The following is a 16,669-nucleotide window of genomic DNA, read 5'->3' as shown; positions in this document are numbered from 1 at the left end:
CTCGTTATTCGCTTTTAACTCCATTTTTTTAAAACGAATCATTCTAAGCCGATCAAACTTCTAGAACCTATTAACTATACATAAATCAAGAAAATCAAATCAGGTCAATGACAAATTTTAATTAGGGTGGTGATTAGGCGGTTGTTTACGATCACTTTTTTGCTGAAAAAAAAATAGGGACTGACATTCTTTTCATTATAAGTCACTTAATTTTTTAGCTAAAGATTTTTGTTATTTCTGGAGATACATGTTTTTAAATACTTTAAATTAGTTTCAACAAGTTATCCTCGAAAAATGCATAGTTTTCCCGTCCTTTGACTTTGAAACTACAATATTTAGCATTTGACGAAGAAGAGCCAACATAATGAAGTATAGCTCGATTACTATTGGTCTTAAAGAAAATAAAAAAAAAGGTTTTGTTTATTTGTTAAGTAAAGTTGTTTTGATAAAACGAGTTATTATAAAACTTTTCGAGTTATTAGCAGAAAACTGATTAAAAACATTGATTTTTTAGATATAAAACTAACACTTTCGATAGCGAAAAATGTATAGAACGCTTTTTGCTTTTAATGAATGTTTTTACCAACTCTTGCTGTCAAAATATAATAAAAATTGCCACCCCCGAGATAGGGTGGCAACCCTCCCCATGGTAAAAGCGCCTCTTGGCATGATATAGGTTTTGATCCTTGGACTATCCACTACTTATTCTCAAATTTTCAAGCAAATTGATACATTCTGTAAAAATTGCGAGGTTTTGTCCTATTTTAAGCTTCATTAGGTACTTTGACTAATAAGGTTTCGTCCCATGTGATTTTCTGACGTGCTCGAGTAACCGCAAAAATCCCCGCTCGGGCTCCCTTACCATAAAATAAAGTGCTTTTAATGAGTTTGTCGATTTTATATAAAAATGTCGATAATTCCAGTAAATGAACGGATTCATTCAATTAATGAAAACTGCAATACCAATTAACATAGAAATCCACTAGGAAGAATTTCCTGTAGCTGGCTGTATACCATTAATTACAATAATTACAATTGTAATTAACTTGTAATTAACATAGGTTTATTTATTATAAAGTTTATATTATCTAAATATACTTAAGTAAATTTAGTAAAAAGTACTGCCTTCAGAAGATATTGGAGCCAACATTTTTTTAATAATTTTTTTTATATGAAAAGGTCTAACCGGATAAGATGATGAAAAATACCCTCAACTCGATTCGAATTCCATATAGGCTACTTTTGGTAAAAATACAGTGCATTTGGTAAAATATAGTGCAAAAATACACGTTATATATCTTTTCGTGAGAATGAGTGTCTCAGTTTTTTTAGACTCATTTACAATTTTAAAATCGTTCTAAAAATTCAAATTTCCCGCCAAAAATAAAAAAAAAATCACACATAAATTTTTGAATGCTACAACCTAGTGACCACCTAGGAGAATAAAAATTTCAGAAAGTGAGTTTTTTTATAATGTGCTAAAAAGTGGCCTATATGGAACTTTAATCGAGTTGGGGACATTTTTCATCATCTTACCCGGCTATGCCCTTTGGTCTAAGCTTCTGGGCTATCAGATTTATGAGATCAGTCATAACATATCAATATTTTAAAATTTTATTTTCAGGTAATGAAGACTTTAACAGAATCATACAAGCACAAGAAAGCGAGATGATCCTGCTTTATAAATGGAAAGACCTTGTAGAAGGTTTATTACCTCCACCTGGTACCAGAGGTAGAAGATTTTGTTTTGCGGGATCAAAAAATCAACAAGAAATTGCACATACTCAATATACAGTCAGACAATTAGAGTATATAGGGATGCTGCTCAACAAAATGTTGGTGGTTAAACAGAATATATTGAGGGTAAGTGTTCTGATTTGATAGTAAATCCAAAATTTTAAAAATCGTTATAAATATATTTTTTCTTCTTCTACTATTCTTAATGCGGGTTGGATTTAGGCGTTCTGAAATTTAACCTTTGATATAATATATTTAATTTTGCTTCCAAGCTTCTTAAAAAATGTGTAGCAAATAAGTGGGGAGCAGTTTTTGCGGCCACAATTTTCTTTTATTTTGATCCTGTTGAACAGGAGTTCCCAACGTTCTAGCAACTGCGTACCATCTGAAAATTTTTAAAGATTTAAGCATACCACCATCATTAGGGGGTCTTGGGTATATAAATTGGAAAACAGCTTTCCTGATTCTAAGTGGAAATCGAAACATTAAAATTGTGGTTAATTCCCAATACCAATAGTTAATTATCCCATTTTAAAAGAGCGTAGGCACAAAATTTTCGGCCAATGCTTTTTAAATGCATTAATTTTTTTCGAATCCTGAGAAAACTAATAAGTATTTTTGAAAAATTTAAGCGCAGAATGAAAAAACACATTATTACCGAGGCTCGAAAGTACGTGAAAACTTCTATAATGTTTATTTTAATAAGTTACAGGGGTGAAAAAAAAGGGAAAATTTAGTGTGATTTTTAATTTCAAATATTTTATTCACAAGAAACTTTTTTTTATTCTAAAGTACTTTCGACCCTCGGTAATAATGTAATCTTTCATTCTGCGTTGAAATTTCCCAAAAATAATTATTAGTTTTCTTAGGATTCGAAAAAAATGAATGCGTTTAAAACCCATTGGCCCAAAATTTTGCGCCTACGCTCTTAAATATTATGTTTATCCTATTTTGTTGAGAAATATATTTACTGTCAGAATTATGCCCATTATTTATTTTATTTTTATTAATTCGCAATAAAACTTTATATATTACCTACTATTATTCATTTAACGAATAAAAAATAATCTTCTAAAAGGTATATTTAAAATCCCTAAAAAGGGTTTTATCACAACAGACCGTTTTCGGAATCAATATTTCATCATCAGTGTAGGATTCGTTAAAGACAATCGTAATAAAAGTCCGTGTGATGTTTAACAGTTTTAATTAATAAAATAGATAACTAAATTACAGATACTATTAAATTGACGAAATGTAATGGTAAAAGTGTTTGTGTAATTGCGACTAAAATTTACGTGTCCTTGTTCTTACAAAAAGAAATGTATTTAAAGGTCATTGCGTCTAATCAATATGAAGAGTACAGTGGAAAAACAAGGAATGTCACTTTTTCATTATTTTGGCTTTCCTCTCCATATGGTAGCAAAAACCGAGTACTACCCACTGGGCTATCGATTCAAGGCAATAAATTTTTGCCCATTGAAGGACCAGGATTGCCCGCACGCCACTGAACAAAAATAAGGAATATTAGAAGTTTTTTGGTGCGTCATTAAATTAATAAGTTAATATAGATTCATATTCTATTAAGATGATACAATAAGAATTGCTAGAATTCTGCTAAGAATCTCCTAAGTAGTTTTTAGGTATCATAAGAATTAAACCTTTATTGGTATTTATCTCAATATGTACAAAATGTAACATTTCTTGTTTTTCCCCCGTACTCTTCATATTATAACCGGCTTGTCCTAATATTCGTCTTAAGGCGTCTTTTTACGTCTTATCCCCAATAACACGACTGTCGCGGTTCTGATCTTAAAATCGACTAACTATACAACCCCTACGCTAAAACAAATTCTCTTATATCTAATCTCCTTTTTCCGTTTTGCCCTGAGAACCAACCTATTAAAATTGGATCAAAGTATGTACCGACTTTTTCCAATAAACGAAAACTATTAAAATTAGTCAAGGCGGCTACTTATTTTATCTTGAGTATCAGATAACTCCGATTCCAAATCCCCAAGCCGATCCGCACATGAGTTCTTACGCGTGAGACTCTTATTTCCTTTTCGTAATAATAATTAAGAAAAATTATATACAGGAGTCTTAAAAATTAAGGTAAAATATTTACAATTCTACATCAGTGTTATCACAGCTCTCTGAGTTTTCCCCTAAGCTCTGCCATGTGAGGTCCTACCTCTAAATATTACAACCAATATGGTTCATGTCATGTGATGCTGGAAGTTAATCTGGCAATATTTTTAACACCCCTTAAAATTTTTATAATATAATCTAAACTTCACAATTTAAAACAACTTAAGGGGTTTCTATGACCTGTGATAACTAGTGAGGACGGAGTATTGATTCCGAAAACGTTTTATTGTGATATAACCCTTTTTAGTGATTTTAAATATACCTCTTACAAGCTCAGGTTTTTATTTTTGTGATTTACGGTATTTACGGATTACGCCATGTATTAAATAGTGTGATGTTAATGTCTTTTTGGTCCAAACTAATTAAAACTCTATTGTTTGGATAACTTTATATTTACATCGTATAAACGGTGATTCAACCATAGTTGTTTACAAATACAAATCATTACCTATACCACACATTTGTAAATATCAAGTATCTAATTATAACAACTCTTGAATTTACCTACACTGCATTTTTATACACGACATAATATGTAAACCTCACGTATTAATTCACGGTCAGGAGTCATTATCTTCGAGCATGGCTAATACACTACATTATATTTTGATAAAGATATTTACAACTTAATTTATATAGGTTGTCCGCACTATATTACATCTCCCTGTTTTAAAATGAGATATATTTCTCTTTCCCTTTTACAAAATGTTTATGGTTACCTAATACTATTTTCAAAAATTAAATTTCCTAACTATGCTAACTAACTGTAACATGGTACATTTCAGATCAATCAATTTTTCCCTAAACATGTATATTCTTTTTCCTATTTTACACAAAAGTTCATATTTTCCCTATACTAAAACTGGTATTTTATAACCTATTACTAGTTCACGTACTTTCACGTCGTGTCTTTTCGTCCTTTTTTTTTTCGTTCACTAATTCACTTCATCAAAACAGTGTCCACAGTGAATGAAATTGATCCTTACTTTTAATAGTCTTTTAGTGCCTATAGGCATCTCATATAAGCGGGGGAATACCTAACTAAAAATCTCGTATCTACCTAAAAGTCCTAAGCTAAGCTAATATTACGTAAACCTCTATTAAATGGTATATAAAAAAGAATTTAACGTTACTTTACTATTTCATCTTATTATTTCAGTCTTATTTTGATTTATTTATATACGCCTTACTAACTTTAAAATATTGTACCTATAATAGAAATGTAACCTCTCTAAACTTTTAATATGCGTCTCTAAAAAAACTTCTAATAACTCTCTTGTACCTATAATAAAGATTTAATCTCTCTAAGAACTTCACTTTTTGTGTCCCTTTGCTTACTATCTACTAACACTTATTGTAAGATATTGTCTATCCTTAATTCAAACACTTCCATTTTCCACGAAAATTTAACCTGAATTCATTATATACAAAAAATAAGTTATTTATAATTTACATTACTTTAGAGAAAAAAATTTACAGCTTTAATTCTTAGACATAATTCAATGATTAGCTACTTATTTGCTTAGTATCTTCTTAATTTTGCTTGTTTATTTTGGCATTTTTTATGTTTCTTCTTTCATTTTTCCCACATATTTTATTAAAAATTCTCTTTTTTCTCTTCTTCTTCTTGTCTGGTACTATAACTATATTTCTTCATTTTTCTCCACATAATAACACTTCTACAGTGTACATAATTCATCTTCATATAACAATCATTTGTCATTTAATCATCAATATATCATTTCATAATATAACATCATAATAATCACTTCTTTTACTTATCCCTCAATGCCTACGTTCGACTAATCAAAGTGGCTTTACTCGAGAGAAAAGTTCCAATTCTTCTACATATTCCATATAACAATCATAATACTCAATACTAGCCACGAAACCTCTACAATCTACCTTAACAGAAGCGGGTATAACATCGTTGGCTAGATCAAATTCTTTTACAAATTTCACAACCTCAATCCCTTGCTTTGAGGCCGTTGTTTATTCACGAATAATCATGAATAAAATAGGTACTCTCAAAACACAGAGTGGGTCTCTAGTAAGCTTTCAAGCTTCTATAAATCACTTAGTACCTTCCCAATTTGACAAGAGCAGTGGATTTCTTATTGTCTCAAGTTGTCTCATAATATTTAGCTAATACTATTGTTAGTTCTTCTTCTTATCTATATAGTTCTTCTCCAAATTCCTTATCTCGACGCATCAGGTCGGTTCGTTAAAAATAAATCTCTTGCTTATAGCAATGTTTATCAACGTATGTCATCACTAATCATTATTCATTAAAAAAATATCATTTATCACTCAAAAAATATTAATTCAGGTTCATATCATACAAAATTTAACACAAAATCGATTAAAATGTATCTATAGAATCAATAAATATCAATAATAAAAACAACTGGCTAATAAAAATTCAATAATAGTATACATATTCGACAAAAATTCAATAAAAATTCAAAAATAGCATATGCAAAAGTTAGATAAAAATATTCAAAATAAGTTTATATCTCAAACTTCGATAGAAATTTTTGAAAAAATTCGATATTCCATAAAATATTCAAAAATAACCGTACTAAAAATCGAAATCGGATAGAGATTTTTCAAATAAATTCAATAAAGATTCAAAATTCAATAAAAATTCAAGAATAGCATATATAATAAACTTCGATAAAAATATTCAATTCAAAAATCACTTCATGTTTCAAAATTCATAGATATTCTTAAAAAAAATCGATACTTCATAAATTATTCAAAAATCAGCAAAAATAAATATTCAATTTTCAATAAAAATATAAAAACGAGGGAAGCATTTTTAATAAAGATAGACATTCTTACTTACATTTTATTTCCACTTTGTCTTTTCACTGGGTTTCCTGTCCATCTTCGTCCTGGTCCATCTTCGCCGTCTCCGTTTCCAAGCTGGTGCCGCCATCCCTGCTCCTTTCAGAAGACCTCCTCTAGTCTGCAGGATCAGCCATGTATTAAATTTTTTCCTTGTGATATTTTTTATTATTCATTTACTTTCCAATTCTTCTTCTTCATATGCCATGTTCTTGCGACGGGGTACTTGGCAATCTAGATGACTGATATTCGACCTCTGAATAGTTCATTTGTCGACATCCGTACCATTCCTTCAAGTTATGTAGCCATGAGATTCTTCTGTTTCCTATACTTCTCCTGCCTTATCCTGGATCTTCCTTTGTATACTCAATTGAAGTACGTGGTATCTCTTACCACATATGACATGCTTTAAGTATTCCAGCTTTCGTATTTTGATGGTTTCCCTTCTTTGTTATCTCTCCTCACGACTTCGAATGTGTTTAGCTTCTTAGTAGCTGTCGCGTTAAGGGTCTAGGCTTAGATTCCGTATTCTAGAATCTAGAAAATATAGCATCTTGCTGGCCTAACTCTCAGTTTCACTTCTCTTGTACAGAAATTAAAAGTGAACAGAAACTACCTCGTGAGAGACTACCATTCTCATTTTATTGAAGTTGAACGTATCGATTATATGTTATTGACTACATTAAAATTTTTTAAACTATTTATATGCTAAATTAATAATAATATTTTTTTTGAGAAATCGAATTCATAGATCATACACTGATTTGTTGGATTAGGAATTAAACATGGTATATTAAAAGCTGGATTTAGTGATATTGAAAAAGTATATACTCGTTGCAAAGAACTCGTTACTTTGATTACTTTGATTACTCTGATTACTTTGTTACTTCGTCCCAATCGTATCAGAGTGAGTACCTATTTGAGTATTGTATCTACAATCGGTTGACATCGGAATCCGACCGGTATTCCACGAGTGTTCGGGATCAGTACAGTTAAATAAAATTTTATCTATGAAGGGCCAAGGCTATGAAGAGTTTTACAGGATTACAGGGCGCTGAGAAGTAGCTGAAACCGAGGGAGGTAAATCATTTAACAAAACATGCACCCAAAAACAGATGTGTATACGATAAAATACGATTTGTCGAGGTAGATAATTCACAGATGTTTGTTCCTTTGAAAATAAAAATGCAACACATTAGGTTTTAATAATAAAAACACACTATTCTTATCAGGCCTAGAAAAAGATACCTAGCTTAGATTGACCGGAAAAAATGTAGAAATGATAATATTTCTAGACTATGATCATCAACTTTAATTTTACATGTCTGTAGTTATGGCATTGTTTTTATTAGACCAGGGCATTTAACACTAAAAACACAGGAATAAATCTATTTTTAAATTTAGTAGGTACCTAGAGATTTGCAACGTTTTGCATTGCATTGAGGATTATGATTTATGATGACGTCTGGAAAAAAGTCTACAATAGAAAAATGGGTGCAAATGCATTATTACATTTTAAAGTGTATAAAACGCATTGAAAAATGCATAAACATGTTAAAATCAGTATAATAAGGGCCAGATTTTCTTACTTCGGGGTATTTGGGGTCACTGAACACGAATATGCAATCAGAACCGACCTCCGAAGCACCTGTGTGCCCAGGGTTACTGCTAAGGTACGTCATCTAGAGTTTCGAGGGTTTGTTTTTGGCACTTAATTGATGCAAACAGATTACTCGAGATTACTTGTATTGTGGAGCAGCAATAACAGAACAATTAACAACATTAATTAACAAAATCATAAACCACAATAAAATACCGGAAGAATGGAGAACGAGCAAACTAATTCTACTATTCAAAAAGGAGATAAAAAACAGCCAGAAGACTACAGAGGTATCAACTTGTTAAATACTACCCTAAATTTTACTAAAATACCACTAAAACTAAATTTTTACAAGACCTGATGAATCAGAGGAAAAGTTTAGCAGATGAACAACAGGGTTTTCGTACATCAGTAGAGTATAATAGACCAGCATTTCTATGTGATTGACTTAAAGAAAGCATTTGACAGAGTAAGCCGCACATATGTAATCCATCTTCTGTATAATAGAGAATTTCCCTTAGATATCACAAAAACTAGTGAAACAATCTACCATAACAACAAAATAGAAGTCAGAATAGATGAACAACTTACAGAATCTATAGATATAGGCAGCGGCATAAGACAGGGAGACTCATAGAGTCCTATGCTCTTCAATTTAAGCATGGATGAATGTTTATGTACTTTTAAATGCATTTTATACCGCAACTATTATGCATTTCTACCCATTTTTCTATTGAAAACTTTCCCTGTTTCACTATTTCCCTAAAAATCATTTATATTTTCCTAAATGCCTTGGTCTATGTGTATTTTATTGTTATGATTAGTGTGACCAACTAGCCCGAAAAATCCGGGACATGACCCGAATTACGAAGTTGTGTCCCGGCGTCCCGGACAAGGCTTCCGGGCCAGCCGAATTTTTAACGTTTGGGTAAAATTCTATTTTGAAATTTTGAATACCTTATTTTTCGAAGAACTCACATCAAATTTAATTGGTGAAACGAAAAGAAGTCGACAATTTCTAGAGTGTAATACGATACTAATACCTATTACCACATCCAGAACGCATGCATTTTATATTGTGGTATTATAGGTCTACGAAAACTCAAACTCTGGACATTTTCCCGTTCCTCTATTTTAATTTTCGTCTTCTGAAAAGACGATTTAAAGACATGAATATCAAATATTGATAATTATTTTTTTTATATTAACCTAAGGTCGTATTTACATGGAAATCCAACATCAGTTGATTTTCTAATTTTTTCCTTCTTGAGAACGATTACCGGATTTTAAGTCGAAACGTCAAAAACTAACATAAGTGTAATTACCATTACAACACATCCCATAAAAAATTTTTGTCGACATAAAAATGTTAAACAATCAATAAAATGATATTAAAGTTCTATATTAAAAAAAATGGCCCGATTTTCATTGAAAAGTCCCGGATATTAGGTATTTTTTTTAGCCTTGTCCCGAATTCGACTGATTTGTAGTTGGTCACACTAGTTATGATCCAAAAATCTAAAAAAATATCTGCCCGGGCCAAAAAAATTAGTAGAAATTATAAAAAAAAATCATTTTTAATTATTAATTAGTCTGGACAAAATTATGTCGGGCACCCCTTGTTTTAATAATTTTTAACATAATTGATTACATATCATTATTTCTCTCCATTAAATAGGTCGGTGAAGTTCGTTGTTATATCGGATCGTATACTTATACGAAATACTGAGAAATGCGATTCTCGATATGATTACCGGTACTCAAATACAAAAGTAATTATAGTAATCAAATTATCCTACTAATACAAAATATGTACTGAGAAATGCGATTCTCCATATGAATACCGGTAGGTAACAAATACTCAAGTACAAAAGTAACAAAAGTAATCAAAGTAACGAATACTGTAAATGATTACTTTATACAAAAGTAACGATTTGTAAAGATTAGTCGAAAGTAACTATAATCCACATCACTAAGCTGGATAGACGGGTACTTAAAGCACTGCCTGATATTGCACAACTATGATATTCATCGCCTTCCAACGCTACGCTTTCCTAAAATAGTTCCTTGCTTGATATTCTGCAGAAGCCTATATTTTATTACTCTCATCACTCGGCCAAGGTATTGTGGTTTTCGCATATTTATGTCATTATTTAGTTCTGTTTGTTTTGAAAGTCTTTGCAAGACTTCTTCATTCGTGGTTCTTCTTGTACAGTCGAACAAGCTTATTGGAATAGCCTTCGTGCCAAGCAAAAATACTCCTATAACCGGGATATTCTAATAACCAATCATTGATAACTAGTAGAAACGTTTTGGTACCTCAAATTTTATTCCTTAAGCCGAGATATTCCTTTAACAGGTATTCTAAGAAGCGGGTTCGTCTGTAATAGTGTAGCATAGGATTTAGAGGGAGAAAAGGTTAGATGAGGAATGCTATTCAGTAGAGTTGGATGAACAGTGACTGTTATGAGCATTTGTTATACTTTTATATAAGGTTTACCATTTGATCTTGGTATCTTCCTTTATTAGTGACAAGAAATCATTATTACTTTTAATCCTTGCTTCTATTTGAGTATCACAAGCACTTTTGGCTGCCACATCAAGTTCTTCAGTGCCAGTGCCAATGCCATACCTGCATGTCCCTTATCCCAAACAAATTCAATATCTTTATAATTTTAAACGTTTTATAAATTCCAATCATTAATACTGTCATAATGTTACAATCTTTTTAGGTGGATCACACAGTGGAAGATATTTTAAATAATCAAAATTACCACCACGATCATCCCTTGGAGGACATAATATTTATATTAGTAACCATCATGGACCAGGCTAGAGACCAATATTTATCCAGCCAAACCAATCCTGCGATCTTAAAAAATAGACTAAAAATTAAAAGCAACTTTAATAATCACACTTCCAGATTAGTCGATATAATGAGAAAAGATAAAGAATTAATTTCTTTGGTTACATTCGAAGATGATCTATCTTTAGTAAAAACAATACTCAAATGGTTGTATAGGGGAATGGACCAAAGTAAAAGGTATTTGGGACCGATCTTAAGACCATACCTAAATAATATTTTTGCATCTTCGCACGCCATATCTTGGCACTTAGAATCTATTAAAGACAGAATGAGTAACGATGAGCTAGCAGCTTTAGGTTCCTTTGCTGAACTCGTCAATTCCGGAAAAATAACACCAGCGCAAGGTCTTATCGATTCAGTCAATAAAAATTGGTCTTGGGCTAAAAATATGCTCTCTATGGTACAGAAAAATACTTTAAGGGTTATTTACATCTCGGAAAGGGGAAGAGTTTACCGGCATATTTTGTCTCTTCCATCTTATCAGAGAAAAAATGTTGAAAGTGGCAGTAAAACCTTGGAGGGACCAAACGATAAGAAAGAGATCAGAAGACAGAAAACATTGCCGAACAGAAGCTATTTTAATTCAATTTTAAATGAAAGTAAGTATATAAGTATAAGGGCCAATTTCTCATATCGAGTTCAACTCCAGTTTAACCTGAACTTTTAGTGAACGTCAGTTTAAAGTCAAAATCGTCTTTCTCAATTCACGTTCTACCGATGGCAGTTAAAACTTGAACGATGCTTGAACGCTGGAATTCGGCCGTTCAAAGATTTCAGAGTCCAGTTCAGATGATTTCATGGATTACGCATGCGTTGTATTAACACGAAACGCTGTCATAATATAAATATATCCTATTTTATTATATTAAGCCTAACGATACACGATAACAATATTTTTGTTTTTATAACATTTATTTATAATTATTAAAATTACTATTTGACTATAAATACTTAAATTTAACTTTATTCAAAAACAACATAAAAATGGTCGTACAAAATGGCGATAGTTTTTTAACTTTTGCCATCTATTGGCATTTTTCGAAAGCTGTAGAACAAACAAAACCGAAGTTCACCGGTGAACTGCGGTCAACTGAACCATAGATTAAGGCAGGTATGAGAAATCGACCCTAAGGGTCGATTTCTCATACCTGCGGTAATCTATTGTTCAGTTGAACCAGGTTCACCCGTGATTTTCGGTTTTGTTTGGAATGCATTTCTCATTGCACGTTCATGTCAGTGCTCGTTCTACAGCTTTCGAGAAATGCCAATAGATGGCAAAAGGTAAAAAACTGTCGCCATTTTGAACTACCTTTTTATGCTGTTTTTGAATAAAGTTAAATTTAAGTATTTATAGTCAAATAGGCATTTTAATAATTATAAATAAATATTATAAAAACAAAAATAATGTTATTGTTTATCGTTAGGCTTAATATAATCAAATAGGATACATTTATATTATGACAGCGTTTCGTGTTAATACAACGCATGCGTAGTCCATGAAATCATCTGAACTGAGTTCTGAAATCTTTGAACGGCCGAATTCCACCGTTCACGCATCGTTCAAGTTTAAACTGCCATCGGTTGAACGTGCGAATTGAGAAAGACGATTTTGACTTTAAACTGACGTTTACTAGAAGTTCAGGTTAAACTGGAGTTGAACTCGATATGAGATATTGGCCCTAAGTAGTTTATTTCCATTTGTATTTTAAGGATTTTATTATCTGTTATGACCGGGGTGCGGACTTTTCCCCAACTCGACTCTACCTTATCGGCAGAGTCTACGAGAAGTGTACGGTAAATTGAAGCTATAATTACAAAGAAACAAATATGTATGTCTTTGTACTCACTTTATCACGCTTAACGAATTACGGGATCTGGATTTCAATGCATATTTTTTTTTATAATTCTCGTATCAAAGTTACGCGTAATATCAAAAACTATAAAATTTCTTCTTTCACAGCAAAAGAGATTACTTAAAGCACACATGAGCAAAATATCTAATACTTTACTGATCTATCTATTTTATTTTACTTTACAATGACTGCGTACTGTAGAATTATTGAGACAATCTTTATTTAGCACTTTATTACAATTATATTTCCAAGCGACCATCCATATTATTAACCTAACTTCTACTACCATCTTGACATCCTGTCGTTCTCCCCAAAGAGGTTCTGTCTCAAGTACCGACTACGTTTCTGAAGGAAACGTATAAGTGGTTGCATACTGAGCTGACTCTACATTCTCCTCTTTTTAAATGAGGTAAGCCACAGAGCTCTCTATGAGAATTCCAGGACCCCAGCAAATATAGAATGAATACATAACATAACATAATATACATAACTTAACAACTATAGTCGGACAAGTAAATTGGCTTTTTAATGTTCCTTTTAGGCCTCAATAACAGATCAGGTTCCTGTACAGGTAAGTGTTCACTTTGGACATCACTTTTATTTGGTGAAGCATCGACTCCACAATTCTGACTCCCATGTATAGTCTCTAAAGTATCAGAGGAATTATTTATATTCTCATTCTCCTTTTCTTTGTGGGAGAAGCCTGGAGTTGCTAAGTCGCTGCCGTCAACAAATTTCTTAGGAACTAACTGGTTACTGGTATCAGGAGTATAGTAAGGTGCCTGGACCAAATGCCATCTGTTACGTCTGAATTGACCACTATTAGTTTGAACAACATAAGAGCGTGGTTCTTCACAAATTTCAATTACCTTTCCATATTGCCTAATATCAATAATCCAGACAGAATCGCCCACATATAAAGGTTGCATATCCTTGGCTCGGTGTCTACTATTATAATTATCTGCTTGTTTTTCCTTATTTTCCCTTTCTCTTAATGACACTCCCCCCTTAACAACCGATTGTTCCAAATTTAATGACAACTGTGGTAGATTAGTTCTTAATTTTCTAGAGAAAAACAGCTCTGCTGGTGAAAGTCCACACCTTAAAGGTGTAGCCCTATAGGCTAAGAGCGCTAAAAATATATCTTCACTATTCTTTTTGATTAGTTCTTTAGCAGTCTTAACTGCCCGTTCAACTAATCCATTGCTCTGTGCAAAGTATGGGCTACTAGTTACATGAATAAAATTATAATTTGAAGCAAATTTCTTAAATAATGTTGAAAATTGTGGTCCATTGTCACTACGCACAATATTGGGAATACCATATCTAGAGAATAAACCTTTCAAGTGATTTATAATAACAATTTCAGTCATGGAACTGAGCTCAAATATTTCAAAATATCTGGAGTAGTAGTCCACGACAATCAAGAACCATTTATCCAGTTTAAAAAGATCTAGCGCTATCTTTTCCCAAGGTCGTGTACATGATTCTTCTTTGTAAAAAGTTTCTTTTATATTTTCACGATTTTCCACACAATTGGGACAATTTCTAATCATTTTTTCTATTTGAGAAGACAGCCCGATCCACCACACTGTAGATTTAGCCCTGTCCCTGCACTTGACTACCCCCAGATGACCTGTGTGAATATATTCTAGACATTTAAGTTGTAAAGCTGCTGGTATAATAATTCGAGAACTTTTTAATAACAAATTTTCACAAAATGATATATCATATCTGAATTGAAAATATGGCAAAACATGCACAGGAATTTTAGACTTTTCTGGCCATGAAGTCAACGTATATTGTTTTATTATTTGTAAAACAGGGTCATTGCTTTGTTCCTCGATTATTTGCTTTATAAACCGATCTTTTATGGGTAAATTACGGATTACCGATTTAACATACCCCTCGACTTCAATACCTGTCAACTCATCATTACTAGGTACAGAATTTTTTATGGGACTTCGACTTAGTGCGTCTGACACAACCAACTGTTTTCCTGGGATGTAAACTACTTTATAATTGTAACGCATTAATCTCATCCGAAACCGCTGCAACCTAGGAGATAATTCATCCACATTTTTCGTCTGTAAAATTTGAACAAGGGGTTTTGAGTCTGTTTCAAAAATCAAATCTTTGACCCCTGTTATATAATCAGCAAACTTTTCAGCTGCCCACGTAATTGCCAGGGCTTCTTTTTCTATCTGCGCGTATCGACCCTCTACTTGACTTAATAATCGAGATGAAAATGCCACTATTTCGCGAGATTTATCTAGATTTTCTTGCATCAGACAAGTTCCTATGCCAAAACAACTAGAGTCTGAATTTACAACAATAGTTTTGTTCGCATCAAAATATGATAAATTTGGGGAACTTTCTAAACATTTTTTTAGAGTATTTAGAGCTTGAATTTGAGCAGGTCCCCATAAGAATACTGAGTCCTTTTTTAGAAGAGATGTTAAAGGTTCTAAAATTTCAGATTTGTTTTTAATATATTTACCCGCAAAATTAATCATACCTAATAATCTTAAAAGTTCTGTTTTATTTTCTGGTTCTGGGAATTCTCTAATTGCTCTGACCCGTTCAGGATCTATTTTAACCCCAGAAGTAGTGATGATATGCCCCAAGTACTTGACTGACTTAGCAGCCATGACACATTTGTTTTTATTAAGGGTTATACCTTCACTGTGTAATTTTATTAGAACTTGGTTTAAAATTTCGTCATGTTCTTTGACTGAACTAGCATGGATTAAAATATCATCCATATAAAAGACTACCCCTTTCATACCTGAAAGAATCTTAGAAAACCTAAGTGCAAAATATTCTGGAGAACATGAAATTCCAAAGGGAAGACGTGTAAAAAAGTATCGACCAAATGGTGTGATGAATGTAGTTAGCAATTGGCTTTCTGGTTTCAGTTTAATTTGGAAGTAACCACTAGTTGTGTCGAGCTTAGAAAATATTATTGAATTTTTCAGTTGAGCCAAAGTATGCTCTATTTTTGGAAGTGGGAAATAAGCTCTTAATACACTTTGGTTAAGTTTTGTGTAATCTCCGCACAACCTAACAGAGTCACCCTTTGGTACACAAACAATAGGACTTACCCACCTGGTATGTTCTTCAATTGGTTTTATTATACCCAACTGAAGTAGACGGTCTAACTCAACTTTTAACTTGGGCATGAGTGGTAATGGAACTACTCGTGGTACTGACTGAGCAAATGGCTGAACATTAGATTTTAGCTCAAGTTTCATTTCTGTTTTAAATTCCCCAATATCATCAAATATTCCTTGAAATGACTCAGCTATCGTTTCTAATGAGTACTTGATAGCACTGTAGGTCTCTGATTCTGCCCCAAATGCATTTATATTTTTAGATACTAAGTTATTAATATAACGTGAACTATTTTTATTAATATTAAGCATTTTTAGTTTTATAATTCCAGGCCGACCAAGGATAGGCACCTTTAGATTTTTTACAACATATAAAGATTCTGAACACATATTGTCATTATAAGTCAAATTAACATCAATTTTACCCTCAATTTCTAGTTTTTTATTATCAGGGCCCCCTATGGACTCCTGGCAAACATACATTTTATTTTTGTAGAAATCA

General features: G+C 32.2%; 1 protein-coding gene across 2 annotated transcripts in view; it reads left to right on the top strand.

Annotated features, from left to right (window-relative positions):
- LOC114349380 (uncharacterized) overlaps nucleotides 1-16,669 on the top strand; it is a 98,936-nt gene that overhangs the window by 69,854 nt on the left and 12,413 nt on the right. For both annotated transcript variants that reach the window (XM_050657055.1, XM_050657060.1), the window contains exons 8-9: nucleotides 1,625-1,863; nucleotides 11,068-11,800. In XM_050657055.1, the coding sequence (XP_050513012.1) occupies nucleotides 1,625-1,863; nucleotides 11,068-11,800 (972 nt within the window). The remainder of the gene's footprint in view (nucleotides 1-1,624; nucleotides 1,864-11,067; nucleotides 11,801-16,669) is intronic.

Source organism: Diabrotica virgifera, chromosome 1 (assembly GCF_917563875.1).
Source record: "Diabrotica virgifera virgifera chromosome 1, PGI_DIABVI_V3a".
Lineage (NCBI taxonomy): Eukaryota > Metazoa > Arthropoda > Insecta > Coleoptera > Chrysomelidae > Diabrotica > Diabrotica virgifera.
Note: the sequence above shows the minus strand (reverse complement) of the source record. Positions and strands in the feature narration are given on the sequence as shown.